The sequence below is a fragment of the Podarcis tiliguerta genome, assembly GCF_965153285.1.
Source record: "Podarcis tiliguerta genome assembly, chromosome: 9".
NCBI lineage: Eukaryota > Metazoa > Chordata > Lepidosauria > Squamata > Lacertidae > Podarcis > Podarcis tiliguerta.
Window position 1 is genome coordinate 71,926,878 of NC_139542.1, and position 15,758 is coordinate 71,942,635.

A 15,758-nucleotide genomic window follows, 5' to 3' on the forward strand; every position below is an offset into this window, starting at 1 on the left:
CTTGCCGTATGTGAAAGGCAAAATAAATAAAGGCTTAAATAAGCAAATAAATAGGGATGTTGGGAGACATGGACAACACCATTTATAAATGCAAATATAACAGAACAAATTCTTTCAACATTTTGCAAGTATACAATTTTGCATGTTTTATAAAAGAGTTTAATACGAGTCAATGGTACAAGAGACTTAAAGGGGTCTCACAGAAGAGATAAAAAGGGGAAAGAAATTCGCAAGCACTAAATGGATAATGAGGTTTTCATGACTTGCTATAGAATGCAATATACATGGGCCCTGGTCAAGCTATCTGTGAGAGCTCAGATTGCATTGCCTCCATGGAAATAAATTGAGAAGCTACTTTGAGGAGGGTAGTTCCCCACTGATTTTCGGTATGTCTCCCAATTGCATTTAGATCTGCTTCTGCACATTAAATACTTTTGAATAAGAAAAAAATGAGTTAACGAAGAACAGAGTTTATTACTCTTTGTAGTTGTGGGAACTCAGATACAAAATATATGCAGAAACTACATTAAGGCAGCTACAGAATAAAAGAAGATAGAAACAACAAAAGCTGAAGCTCACGGGAAGGTATGGCATGCACTAAATACAGGTCAGTTTGAAGATTTGAAAATATTCACATATGAACTCCAGTTTAAAAATAAGACAGTCTAACTTGTAAACTCCCCTTTTAAAACACACATGCTCTAACTATAGATATACACAAATGTACACAACCAGGCCACAAAATACACTTCATGTATTATCATTTGGACATAGCCAATTACAAGGTCATTTGATGTTTAATTTCAATCATTTTTATGGTAGCATATATAAAAACACTGTGAAAGACATAAACCTTTTCTGATATTTCAGAGTAGCAGGACAGAAGAGTTTGGCTGTCATTTGTTAGCACGTGACAATTAGGCATGTGAAGATCACTAAGTAAGTACAGGTAAGAAACCAGAAATAAGCAGTCAAACCGAATGTGTTTGCATTCTATAAGTGTCATGATTCTACTTGGTATTGGATTTATGAAGATAAATACAGTCAGTTGCATCAGAGGTGGCGATCCAGCCCTTGGGCCCATGTGCAATGGAGACAGCAGCAGTGGCATAGCGTGGGTTGTCAGCACCCGGGGCAAGGCAAGTAATTTGCGCCCCCTAACCCTAACCCCCAGATGTTGCGCCCGGTGCGGCCGGCCCCCCCTGCACCCCCCACGCTACGCCACTGGACAGCAGGAAGCAGGGCAGGCACATTACTTTCTCCCCCGCCCAGCACCACATTCTTACCAGGATTATATGGCAATTACTGAATTTCTGTGCCTTCCAGCCGATAATCCAGCTGTCCATACTGATATCTGCCTGCTGCTCAGAGTGTGCAGAGGGGTGGACTCTTTGGGGAGGACTCTTTGGGGAGGGGGGGAATGGATCTTCTCCCAGAGGTAGGTGTTATATATCTGGGATGGGGAGACATATCCATCCAGGCCTCCCTTTCTGGCCACCCCCAGTTTCCCCCTCCTCCGCACCCTTCCCCAGCCCTACACTTTGCACCTTCTTTGAGTGTTCTTGTCTGGCTGCTTTGTGTCCTTGAATTCTGATAATGCTTCTTGGCTGCCTAGATGGAGGCTGGAGATGTGTGTATGTGTAAAATCAGCCTCTTGGTAAAATTTACACTAGCTGCTCTGCCCACTTTGCCTCTGGCCCTGCCCACCACTGGCATGAGCAACCTCAAGGGTGGTCCAGGAGGAACATGGTACATGTGATCATCTCTGTGTCTTTAGAGATGAGTATCTAGAAAAAGTTGTCTGCATGTGCTTCGTGAGGACGTGCCCAGGACTTCCAGCAGAAATGTGGGAACCTGGCTGGGCTTTCCCTTTCCCCTTCAAGTCTTTATAATGGTATACAGCACAAAGAGGAAACGACAGCAAATAATGCATGCATATGCGTGAAAAGTGTGTCTTGGAGGTTTAAATGGAAGAACTGTGTTTTGCAAGGCTCTTCCAAACAAAAATGTATTTATTTCCAACATGCAAAATGGTCGTTGAGGCTTTTTATGAGTGCACAGCCAAACAAGTGATACCACATCTGTTCTCAATTTGGAGTTTGTGTACTTAAAGCAGCCTGTAGCTCAGGCTGGCTGGTCTGGAACTTGCAGCTGTCCGCAGTGTGGACAGGCAGGAGGGGCCAGAGTGGGATGTAGACAAGGGTCACAGAGGCCAAATTGTGTGCTACATGCCCTAAAGACAGGCTTCCGTTGCACTTTTCTGCATGTTGTACACAGATGCAACAAGTGCTGAAACAAATGTAATGGGGAATCATTTCTTATTAAAGACATTTAAAATCTGGAAATACCTGATTTGGATTTCTCATGGGTAGTTTTTTCCTGATTATCTGTTAGTGACACGGGAGGTGGATACTTGGCTCCTGCAAGAGTGTTTTTGTCTGAAGAGGAGGGTGGAGATGGCAGCAACGTACTGTTAGGGCTGTTAATGTCTCCCTCAGCCACCAGAGTCAAGTCTGCTACGTTCTCATCCTCAACAGTTTGTATGCTTTCAGCCTGCAGTTCTTTTGATTGCCTTTTCCATATGGCGGCATCCTGCGAAAGCGGAATCGGAGACAGTGGGGCACCAAAAGGAACACTGCAAGTCTTCTGGCCGCTGCAAGTTGCCAGCACAGCTGGTTTTTGCTTGCTTCCAGAATAAGCCATTTTGACTGCGGAGCTTTCACTGCTGTTTTTCATGACGTCCACTTTGCCACTTAACTGTATGCATTTGTCCTTGACATCAGGATGCGCAATTCTCTTGTTGCAGCCTTTAGACCCTTCGGGTGTAGATGAAGAAGGCCTAGTCCCACAGGAAGGCAAGTGAAGAAAATCAGGCAGAACCAAGTCTTCTTTCCTCAGCAGCCCCCGCTGGTCATCTGCTCTGTTACTTTGCACTTTTGATATAAGTTCAAAAAACTCTATTGCAAGAAACCCAGAATAGACCCATTAGTCAATACCGCAAAATTTCATGACACCACACAATCATTTTTTTTCTTAACTAGACACATTTGATTCACCCACCATTTGCCAACAACACTGAAAAAACGACAAAATCTAAAACATCTGCCCACTTTCTGAGCTGAAACTCCTATAACATTATAAATAAAACTAAAGTTTACAAGTAACTTTAAAAGACAATAGTAATCCTAAATCTCTGATGATTTTAATAGGTGCATGTAGTAGCATATTTTTTTCTGGTACCAGTTTTTCATATTATACCTGCCACTTGTAATATTTCATATGAAAGATGCCATTTCACCCTGCTTGTACATTGAGAAATAATGAGGATTGCTTTTCTCCACTGGTTACAGGGGGAAAAAACATATCCACCTGCTGAATCTGAACACAAATAGGGGAAAAAATGTGAAGAAAAAATGCACAGTGTGACACATAGGCATTTCATGTGAATACCGATTCTAGCTGCAGTAGGAGATGGATAGAAAGTTATAGCCTCGTCTGTCCAGGACCCAGGCAAGTTTCACAAATGAGCAGCACTCTCTGGAATCCAGAAACCACTTCCACATGCCAAAAGCAGAACTCTGAATCTGCCCATTGTTGCCTCATGCAACTGGCATTCACAGACTAGCAGTTGCATGTACATAAGGCATCGCCCATAGCCCCACCAGGCATGCTGCTGCCACTGCTGCTGCAAAAAAGAACCAGGCACTTTTAAGCCAGGGCCGGGCATCTTTATTGCATGTAGGAGATGGTCTGCGTGAGCACCCCTTGGGTCACCATGAAGCAGGTGTGATCCTTTAAGTGAGTGCATGCAAAAAAAGAGAGAGAAACATTCAGTGTGCACACCAAGCTCATGTGCTAAAAACACTTGCGGAGGCATGAAGGATGTGCTGACATCTTTGCTGACACGTTCTCCGCCTTCCTCTGCCTTCCCCCCAATTGCCTAGGGCAGGGGAAATGAGAGGTAAGGAATCCAGCTCCTCAGCAGAGGGTAGTTATTGCCAAGGAGGGAACAGGGCCCACATATGCCAACACACCTAGCAGAAATGCTATGCTAATTATGTCCATTTCCATCAGGAACAGGCTTTCCTGCCAGGCACACTGGGGCATAAACAGCTTTGTTCATAGTCTGCTTGAGCCGGCTACAAGTAGGGTCCTGCCTGGCAACTAATGGGGGCCCTTACGGAACTGAAATATTCCTAGTTGCAGATGATGAAATGTCACTATATTTTAGCACAGAATTCTATGCTCAGTTTTCATCATCTAGGAGACCTTAGGATTTGAAACATCTGCTTTGCCAGTAACATCACACTGGTATCTGGGTTATGTTGGACACACTGGCATAATTTAATGCTCTATGTCTATGTGACCATCACATTTTCTCAGTGAGGAATAGGCTTAGATTGAAACCTAACTCCAAGGTTTGTTCTTGGTTTGCTAATTATTTTGTACATTTAAGGGAAAGCAAACTACAGTTCTGGTTTGGATGACACAGGAAACCTTGGTTTGTTGCGCCTGTTCATGCTAGGAGAGGAGCAAAGTGGGTATAGCAGAGCCGCAGGCACCCACACTGTGATAATGTTAACAGGCCAGGTTCACACAAGAGATATTACAGAGTCAAGGGGCTATTACTTTCCAGCCATTTCCAAAAACAACTGGGGATGAAAAAAAGCTAGTTTAGATCAGGTTGGGCTTTACAACTTTTATACTAGTCAGTCAAAAAACAATTATGTGCAGTTCTTTTAATGTTCAATCTCATTCTTGGTGGATTACAAATGTGAACCCAATTACAGAACACTCACAGCAGCATTTAAACCCCTGACAATGTGCCGTAACTCAAACGGCATGGCATGGGGCTTTAGGTCTTTTGTGGGTGCTTAGTGCTCTTGATCAGTTAGTGACATGGCAATTATACAGAAAAGAGATTTTGCACAAAAAGGAACACTTTGCACGGTTTCACCGCAGAATATATATGGGAAGAACAGATTGCTAACATTTCTCTTTTCAGAATGGGCAGTGTGGGGCACCCAGGTAAGCAAACGATACCGTACTTCCAAGTATGAATGCTTCAAATTCCTTCCATGTCCTTTGCCTTTGGTATTGTCCACTGGGTACTGGCTAAATTGTATTGACTAGCCATTCCTTCCTCCTTCAACACTGCCTTTCACACTGGGTAAAGCATGCACTGTGCAGAAAGGGTAGGAAGAGCTGGCAGCCATTCTGCAAGCAGGTAAGTGCTCTCTTGGTGGAACGCTGATCAAACATTTTCAGGAGCACAAATAAACCACACAGAACAGAACAAGCAGTCGCTGTAATGAGTTTCATTGCAACTCCTTATGGGAAGGGATAAATATTGGCTCATTTACTACAGTCTCTCCCCTAAGGGGTGCGGGAGGCTGAGAGATGGGCATCTCGGTCCAGGGACTATGTGGATACTGCTGCTGACCATTGCTCATCACTGTTCCTGTGTTGCGCTTGGCTCTGAACAGGTAAATGTTCAACAGTTGCAGAAGTAAGGATGGTTCTTACTCCTAATGCTACGTGTGGTTCCCACTGTGGTTCTAGCTATTTATTTTATAATGAATGATTTTAGAGTGTTGTTTGTACTGTTTTATTGTTGTTAGCCGCCCTGAGCCCGGCTTCGGCTGGGGCGGGCGGGATATAAATAAAATTTATTATTATTATTATTTATTTATAAAAATATTTGTAGACTATCCCAGCTCTCAAATTTTGCAAAATAATTAAAAATTAAAAATAATACTATTCCTCTGTGCGGTTGCTAAGCTTTATGTTCCAGTTGGGCTCCTGCATCTTTGCAAGCTATTTCAAGGATGCTGTTGCATCAGTGAAGGAGCGTGAACAAGCCATGGAGTGAATGATGCCTGTTAAACTGCTGTCTGTCATTGAACTTTCAAAGGCATGTGACTCCTGCCAGGGCAAGGAAGTTGGCAACCCCAACCATGTGTCTACCTTTCAAAACCTGTCCATTATTGTTAGGGCACTATCCTGTAAGCACTGCCTATCAGGCAAATGACAACAGGCTGGTACAGTGTTCCTCTGATTCTCAGAGCCTATGTACTCCCTCATTGTGCCTCTGTGTGGGGTGATCTACACTCTTCCGGTGGGAGATCACATTTAGGATCCAAATTGGGCATCTACTGTGCTGTTCGCTTGGGCTAGACCTGCCCCTGGTGTGCATGGCTGAGACTATGAACTGCTGGCTGTGGAAAGGCAAATGCCTAATGATGTGTTCTTCTGCCTGTCGTGGCTAAATGGCCAGAGAGCTGCTCTGTGCTGTGCCAGTTCTGTGTGCTGCCTCTTTTCTCTCTGATACGTGGGCCGCTGACAAGACATGCAAATGGTGAAACATAGCAGGACTCAAACCTCCCCAAACCTTTTCCCATCTCAGAGCTCTATGCAACCATGGCTTGTTGCTTGTCCTGGTTCCTCCATCTGCAGCACTGGCAAAAAGATGGTGGGTTTTTTAAATACAGCTTTGCTCCGTCAGCAAGTGGCTCCTTTCCCTCAGGAACTCTGGATGTTTATTTTTCAGACCCCTTCTCACAAGAGTGTGGGCTGGGGTGGTGTAATCTCATGGAAAGTTCCCACATCCCTTTGCTCCGCCCCCTGCACTGCTAATGTGGGGGCATTGTGGCCATGCTGTTCTGTGATTTGTGAGCGCTGGTAATGTTGCCATAGATACTACTGGGCGAGTGGGTGGCACTATTTCTATGTTCTCCTTTAGTTAGTACTGCTGTTTTCAATTTGGCTGCTGAGAGCGCATTCCTTCACATGCATTCCAGAAGCCTTTGCCTACAATTAAAGGTAATTCTAGAGTAGGTTAGATTAATTTATTAGTAACATCACCACACTGCTGAAATTTATAATACAACCTGTTTTCTTCAATTATAAAATGAACTAATACCACTGTTTACAAATGTTTGGTTTAAAAACTAATACTACTGCATATACTAAAAAAGTGACATACCCTCTGCTTCGTCCAAATTAATTTTCTGACTTTTTTTTTTCCCCGTCTGTGCAATACATTCTTCTCTGTTTGCTAGATGGACATCCCTAGAGCTTTTTCCACTTTCTCCTTTTATTTTAATAGAATTAGACTTTCCTAGAGTTCTTCCCTCTCCCTGTATTAGAAGGAAAGTTAAAGGGCTACTTACTTTTACATAATACTACAAAACGGATGCAATAAATTGTTGATAAATAACAATTATTTTGTGCACAGAGTTGTGATTAAACATAGTACAAGCATTTTCAGTAAACCACAAACAAAAAGAGAAGAGAAAAAACAATTACATCTACATACAAAAAAAGCAACATGCTCATTTTGAACTGTAGAGTTTATGTCTGTCTTTGGACCAAACTCCATTTTATTATATATAGTTGCATGTAACTTTCACCCAGCAACGTCTCTCTTTGCCCCCATGAAAATCTGCGGAGACTGTGACTTTGAGCAGAGCACTGGTTGGGGTGCGTGGGAGGAGAGCTGCTTTAACCCTTTCTTTCGTAGTCATTTTCCAGCTCTCTGTGGGGAAGAGCAGCCAGGGATGATGATTTGAGTGGGGAAACAGTTCAAGGTGACAGGGATAAGTATTCTCATCACCTTGTGATGTTTCACTCACAGTTGCAGCCCCCTTTAGATGCTTTGCATGGGGAAAAATGTGGGGAGGTACATGTAACTGCATATAGCATGTGTTTTGGTCTTCAAGGACAGATGTCAGAGAACAGAAGACAGGGGCATGCACTGGTGAAAGCAACAAAACAAAGCCCTTACATACGTGAAAGGCAAGACATAATCAGCCGAAACAAACACTAAGCAAATGCCATTAAACATTTGGGACATTCTTTTCACCCACAATTTCCAATCTGGGAAATAAACCAAAACCTGGGAATAATTGGAGTGACAAATAATTTCAAGGAACTTACTGTAGGTGCTTGATATCTTGCATTAGGAGTTATAGCTGTACTGTGTTTTAATGGTGCCCCCTTTCCCTGGTCTGTGAATGATAGAGATTTTAAAAATAATAATTACAAAACCTGGTTTTTTTCTGTAACAAACGTATTTAAATCATACTAGTTTATGACCAAGAATTTGGGGAGAGAAAAGTTTACTGGATTTTACCATTTTCTGGAGGATATCCCCACTGACTTTCATGACTGCTATTTCAGTGGCCTGGATCAATTTGAATGAGTGTCATAAACTAAGACAGAAATTACTATGATTATTATTTCGATTTCTTACCCACCCTTCACTGGGGTCCCAGGATGGGGTATAACAATTGTGCTGGACCTTGTCTACCCTGGATTTCTTGCTGGCTAGCTGCCTCCCTTTATGTGAGGTGCTACAAGACTTCAAACTTCTATTATTTTGGTTCCTATTCAGTAAGATATACTTTGATTTTATTTCCAACCCAGCTAGTGTTCTCTTTCCAAACTTTTATTTATGGGGCAGAGCAACAGGAACTAAAGAAGTAGAACTGGTGCTCCTTCTTCTACCCAGAGTCTTTTTCAGAAACAGTCTGTTGAGCTACTCAGTTCTGGGTTTTCTAATGTAGGCAACCACTTACCACAGAGGATTTGGATTTCCCTACAGGGTACAAAATAGGGATGCGGGTGGCGTTGTGGTCTAAACCACTGAGCCTAGGGCTTGCCGACTGGAAGGTCGGTGGTTCAAATCCCCGCTACGGGGTGAGCTCCCATTGCTTGGTCTCAGCTCCTGCCAACCTAGCAGTTTGAAAGCATGTCAAAGTGCAAGTAGATAAATAGGTACCGCTCTGGCAGGAAGGTAATGGCGTTTCCGTGAGCTGTTCTGGTTTCGCCAGAAGCAGCTTAGTCATGCTGGCCACATGACATGGAAAAACTGTCTGTGGAGAAACGTCGGCTCCCTTGGTCAGTAAAACAAGATGAGCGCCACAACCCCAGAGTCCGTTTGCGACTTGACTTAACTGTCAGGGGTTCTTTACCTTTACCTTTACAGGGTACAAAGGGGAGTTTGAGGAAGACGTTTAGGACCCTAAATCTGTCTGAGCACTAGGTGCTTTCAGCCCTACCTCTCAGTGGAAAAGTGGAGGCCCTGAAGCAAAGATGCCAGTTTCAGCCCAATGTTCACAAACATCCCCAAGGAAGGTTCAGACAAACTCGGTCCCACATTGAAAGACAAAGTGAAGAGTGTTGTGGGGCTGTGTGGGCTCCTTCCCCTGTGTGTGCAGCCAGCATGTAAAGGGGTTCTGCATCCATACTGATGCAATGATATCATGTGATCTGTATGTTGAGTGAAGTGGCTCGTCTGATACGAAGATTGGAATGCAGCTATCATTTGGCTTTTGAAATTCCCCAGATTTTGCACTGTAGTTCTCAGCTATAAATAGACGCCAAAATTGCATTAAAATGTACTTACAAAACTGACTGATCCATTCATCCCTAGATAAATGCATATGGCCCCTCCACATATCAGCTGAGAAATTGGGGATGTTGCTATTCATTATCAAAGGGGCACAGCTAGCCAATGTGACTAAAAGCCATAGAAGGGGGTGGTATATGTCAAGCTGTGCAAATAAACCTCCCCTTTCTGAGAAAAATGCACATACACACAGTTTCACAGCCCCATAGTTGTTCACAGACATAATAGAACATTTTAAAACAACAAACTAAAATCAGCAAGATCATCTAAACAAACAACACGGAACAAAATACTGGTGTTCAGACAGCATGAAAAGCACATCTATGCAGCATTAACAAACTTTCTGATGACTAGGAGGGAAGGGCCTAAACATGCCTCTGAGAGACGGAATGCCAGAGCTAGGGACTACTACGGGCAAAGTCGTGTCCCAGGTACAGCTCAGATGGTGAAAAGACCCAGAGCACAAGATCTTACTATCATGAGGGTAGGAGTAGGTGATCCTTCAGATACCCTGCACCCAAACTATTCAGGGGTTTCAAAGTAACAGCCAGCTATTTGAACTGGGCTCAAAAACATACAGGGAGTCAATGCACAGCAATGGAGTCCCAAGATCCCAATAAGGGGTCCTGTTAACAGACTACCAACAACACAGTAAACCAGCTGATGTTTACAAATAATCTTCAAAGTAGATTTCCCTTGCAAAGTGCAACCAAAGAATGTATAATAGTGGCCAGATCTGCTTTCTCCAGAAAGTTGGTGACCTAGCCAAAGCTTATTAGCCACAGTCACAATCTGAGTCCAGTAGCATGCCCAAACTATAAACCTGAGCTTTCAGAGGGAGCAGATTGGCTTTCCCATTGACCCAAACCACCTGTCTCTTGCCTGAATTAAGTCTTATCACATCACAGCCTCCAAACACTGGTTTAGAGTTTCAATTGACTCCCAAGTGCCTGATGGAAAAGAGAAATAGAACTGGATGTGAACTGGATACTGATGACACTATTCTCCAACACTACGGACAACTTCTCCCAGTGGTTTCTTACAGATGTCATACAAGTGGCTTCATGTAGCATGGGGAACATGATGGAACTCAAATGAGCAAGTCCCTTCTGGGATCTGCCCTCTAGTTCACTCTGGAACCAACACCAAACAGTGCCCACCAGTCAAATCTGTCAAAGCAGTCTAGAAGGATATCATAGTTTATCAGATCAAAAGCTGCTGAAAGGACCAGCAAAACTAAAAGGAACACACTCCCCCTGTCTGATTCCTAATACAAGCTGTCCACTAGCGCAACAAAGGCAGTTTCAGTACCAAAACCAGGTCTGCCATCAGACTGAGATGCATCTAGAAAGAATATACAGTCTTGGAAATCGAATGCCTTGCGACTCGAACGTTTTGGCTCCTGAACTCTGCAAACCCGGAAGTGAGTGTTCCACTTTGTGAATGTTCTTTGGACCCCAAACGTCTGATGCAGGTTCCACGGCTTCCGATTGGCTGCAAAATGTTTGGAAGCCGCGCCTTGGCTTCCGAACATTTTAGAAGTTGAACGGACTTCCGGAACGGATTCTGTTCGACTTCCGAGGTACAACTGTATAATCTCGAGCCCCTTGCCCAAAAGTCTACAGTTACCCAGGATGATGGGATACAGCATCTTATTATTGCTTCTTTCAAGGTTAATGTAACCTTACTCTCAAGCACTAAATGTTCCATCTGGCCATTCCTCTCCACCAAAATTAGCCAAGAATGGACCAGAAGTGTAAATGGTCAAACACAAACCTCCAAGGATCTTGTTCACTTTCTCAAGCTGCACAAGCTGAAATGTACCCATAAAAAACAGAAAAAGCAGATGTATCAGGTACATCCACAGACTCAGCAATTAACCTGTACTCCAAGGAATAAATACCAGCAATTTTAGCTGCACAGTGTTTGCAAATTGGTCACAGCAGGTTAGCAATAATACCTCCCCACCAGACCAAGATAGAATAGGCTCTTTCCTACCCAGAATAGCTCCAGTGATCTACACTGAGCAAACATGAAGACAGTGATGTGGGTTTTATGGGAAATTTTGTATTGGGGAAATGTTTCCACTACCCTAGAGATCTGATTAAGCACATTTATTTGATGTACATTTAGCAAAACACAACTAAAAAGCATTTCATGTTAATTTTAAATGCAATTTAAATATCTGAAAAGCTCTCCCCACAGCCAAAGTTGGGTGACTATTAGGGAAAACATTCAGTAATGTGACTGTGGTGTGGATTAAATGCTATGTTGTACTCAAGCCAATTCTAGCTTTACTTCAGGTGAAACCTACTGATAGAAATACTCAAAGTAGGCTCAATGAAATCACTGACCTTACATAATTGAAGTCCACTGATTTCAATGGGTCTATTATGACTTAGTTGGATATCACCCTTGGAAATATTTTTATTGGAATACTTGTAAATGATAGCATATTCCCTTACATCAGTGGTTTTCAACCAGTGTGCCGTGGCAACCTGGGGTGCCTTGATTGATGGCCAGGGGTGCCGCAGGCAACACTGGCCTCTGTCCCTCTTTCCTTCTCTCCCTTCTCAGATGCCCTCTTGCATCTCTGCCTCCCAAAGGCTTGCACAGCTGTTTGCTGCAGCAGCCCTGGCTACAAGCTTCCCAGGTGAATAGGGCTCTGGGGCTAGACAGGGGGTGCATCTCAGGCCCCTGTGGGGAAGTGCAAGGAGGCACCAGTCTTTGGGGCAGGGGGGGTGCAGCTCAGAGACCAGGGGTGGCAGCAGTAGCTGCCCAGAGGACTCCCGAGGAGAGGAGAGGAGAAAGGAGGTGGAGGAAACACTCCACAAGGGAGGGTGTTCAAAAAGGGGTGAGGAGCTGCCAGCTCTGCAGGCAAGGGGTGACATAACTGGGCTCCTGAGCCCCACAGAGTGCCACAGAAAGAATGTAGTTGGTCAAGGGAGCCATGGACCCGAAAAGGTTGAAAACCTCTGCCTTACATTATTTAGATTTTTTTAAGGCATGCATTTAAATTTATAAACATATTAATGTCCATGCGTGAAGAGTGCATAAATATAAGTAATTCCTTCGGAGGAGGAGGAGAAAATTAATTACAACTTTGATTTTTAGTTTTGCCCAATTAATCTTCACTCAAAGTGTTGCTAACAATACATTTCTAAAGGTGGGAAAGCATTTTAGTTGAAACTATCCCCTATTACTGCAATGCAATAGGCTCTAACCTAAGTCTCATCAGACTTGTTGCATGCCTTTTTCTAGTATCACACTAGCTACCATCCCTTCTCCCTGGTCCACAGGAAACTATTGCCTCTAACGAGTGGGAGAAAGTGCTATAGCTTTATAATGTCAACTATTTTGATCATTTACCCATTTCAGGCACTAGGAAACACCTCCAGAACTGTCAGGAATCCATCTGGATCCTTCCGTCTCCAGGGGTAGACTATTTTAATAGCAACCCCTCTCCCTGCAAATAGAAGCTACAGAAAATCTATATTCATGACAAAGGAGTTAGGCTAAACTCCCCCAATCTATACATGCACACATGCTTATGCTGTATATACATATATGCTACAATATGGGTGGGACCCAGTATTTTAAGACAGGCCCATCGTTCTCATGTGGGCTTGGTCAATGAAATCAGCTCTGTAAGCTTGGTCAGGGAGACACTATCCGATGCCAAGATTTATTTATTTTAACAGAGCTTGCAAGAAAGGGCCTAGACAAAGAGGTGGATTCACAGCAGATTACTAAAGTTCTATCTCCCTGCCTATGTCTAGCTTGCTGCTGCAATAGGAAACCTGGTAGACAAAGGTGGGGCATATTAATCCTTTCTACCTCATCTAAGCAGCAAGTCTCTATCACACAAACCATATTGGATTGCCCATCCAGGATCAAGCCCTGGGTGCCTGATGTCTTATTGACCAAGCAACCAGCAGCAGACGCTTCACAGCCAGGGTTGACTGTCAAAAACTACAGAATATTGTGAGAAAAGGAACAGCTCTCACTTGTCTGAACTTCCTTACCTGAAACGCTCCCACTGCCTTGCCACTTTCTGCTCAACACACTGACTATAGTAGCATTCAGATTTCCCACCTTACAATTCCCTAACCCAATCTTCGGCCACCAAAAGCAAGGATCCCTGTTCAGAACAGAGAAAGCAGCCAAATGCAAAAACCAGAGTTCAAAAATACCCCTCTGATACAGTGCTAATAAAATTCCAGGTTTCTGCTTGCAGGTTTCAAACATTCCTGCACTTTTTATTCTTTATTTGGATAAAAAGTGTGACACTTACTGTAACAACTAAATGTAATTCCTGTACTCACCTAAATGTAAATAGGTGAGTACCGGCACCTACTTTTCTAAAAAAAAAGCACTAGTTCTAAAACAGCTGAAGGGTGGGCAAGGCTGTATTTCTAGGAATGTGAAGTGAAGAAAGCAGTAGACGAATCAGAAATAACCATTTCAGAACTGCTTACCTTTTCCTTTTTTTGGTTGCCTTTCATCTAGAATAACCCGTTGTCCATCAAGATTAGAGATGGGAACACCAAGATCTAATGGTTCCTGTTCACCATTCTGTGGTCAAATTTTGATAAAACAAACTAATTTTAAGTTCTTGCCTTAAAAATTCACTATATAACAAAGAATTGATATACATAAGTTATCAGCTAGAGACTGAGGAAGCCATCTTCATTTACCTGCTGGAGCATCTCCCTGTGAGAAGCTACTGTGTCCACCTGGTGGCTCTAAGGAGAGCGGCCCAGCAAGCTATTTAACCTCTAGAAACCAAAGGCCAAAGGGGTCTGTGAGGAGGAGGGTAGCTAATTATAAGTAGCAATTCCACCTCAAGTAAAAATAGCTAGCTATTTTGCATTTGATTTGATCATCCTGAAGTATTACTGCTTGGATGTATTTTTAGTGGCTCTGTGTGATTTTAATGTAACTACTGATAGTGTGTTTTACTCAAACAATGGTGAGAATTGAAGCGGGAGAGGAGTCCGGGACATTACTGACTTGTCCAAAGCAGAATAAAATTGTTATGCCCTCCCAGCTTTGGCTCCTTGAACAGATTCTTTTAGGAGTAATCAATTTGATATTTTATGCGCTGCTGTGCCAACCCATTCTCTTGAGTTGGGCAATCCCAGGGAACATGCAAAATATAGGGGATTAGTTCCTTACACGACAAACTTTATTAATTGCTAGAACAGTTCAGCAACTTGACCACCAACTATATCAAATAGAATTGAAAAAATGCCTGTGCTGTTAAATTGTCATGGGACCTGCTGGTGAAGGACAGGTAATAACTTTCTTAATAATGATGATGATAGTAAAAAATCTAGGTCATAGTTACTATGATTATTACTCTGGGAAACATCTGAGTTAAAACATAACCAAAAAGCCATCAACAAGGATCCCAGCTTGGGAGAAGATGCAATCCAGTGACGACGACTGATTTTTGGGACAGGTCAGTCTGTAGGATGGTGGCAAAGCAATCTGAAATTATTAATAAGCTGATTTGTAAGTTATACCAAGTTATACCAAGGTTCTGCTTGGTGAAGAAGTGAAGCTGCTTGGTAAGATCAGGTTGGCAGCCTGGGGTGCTTCAAGATCCAGCTGTGTCACTGGAGACTCATCTGGCATGACTGGCTTTTGAGAAACCCGTGCTGGGTCTTACTAATCACAGTATCCTTTTCTAAGTGCTCACTGACCAACCGTTTAATTATCAGTTCTAGGACCTTTTCTGGTATCAGTGTCAAGCTGACCAGTCAGAAGTTACCAGGGTCATCTTTTCCTCCCTTTCTGAATCGAAGAAGAAGAAGAGTTTGGATTTGATATCCCGCCTTTCACTCCCTTTAAGGAGTCTCAAAGCGGCTAACATTCTCCTTTCCCTTCCTCCCCCACAACAAACACTCTGTGAGGTGAGTGGAGCTGAGAGACTTCAGAGAAGTATGACTGGCCCAAGGTCACCCAGCAGCTGCAGGTGGAGGAGCGGAGACGCGAACCCGGTTCCCCAGATTACGAGACTACCGCTCTTAACCACTACACCACACTGGCTCTCCTCCAGTCTGCAGGGACCTCACCTGTTCTCCAAGAATTCTCAAAGATGATAGACAGAGGCTCAGAGATCACACCCGCATGCTCTTTTTGTACCTTTGGGTGCAGCTCATCAGGCCCTGGAGATGTGAATTCATTTAAACTAGCTAGGTGCTCCTTTCCTTTCTTGGACTGCAGCTCCCTCCTAGCATCATTTATTCTGTTATCATGTTGGAGCACACGTCCTTGATCTATGGTTGACAGCCCCACCCTAAATCCTGCTTGTGCTTCTGCTAGAATGTTTTCCTGATTC

At 43.4% G+C, this 15,758-nt stretch overlaps 1 protein-coding gene across 7 annotated transcripts in view; it reads right to left on the bottom strand.

The window, feature by feature from the left end:
* Positions 1 to 15,758, bottom strand: part of RGS12 (regulator of G protein signaling 12) — a 93,142-nt gene that overhangs the window by 11,996 nt on the left and 65,388 nt on the right. For 4 of the 7 annotated variants that reach the window (XM_083398939.1, XM_083398938.1, XM_083398943.1 and 1 more), the window contains 4 exons: positions 13,891 to 13,987; positions 7,939 to 8,009; positions 6,986 to 7,139; positions 2,349 to 2,957 (listed from right to left, as the gene is read on the bottom strand). In XM_083398939.1, coding sequence (XP_083255065.1) covers positions 2,349 to 2,957; positions 6,986 to 7,139; positions 7,939 to 8,009; positions 13,891 to 13,987 — 931 coding nt within the window. The other 3 variants (XM_083398941.1, XM_083398942.1, XM_083398940.1) reach the window with 3 other exon arrangements.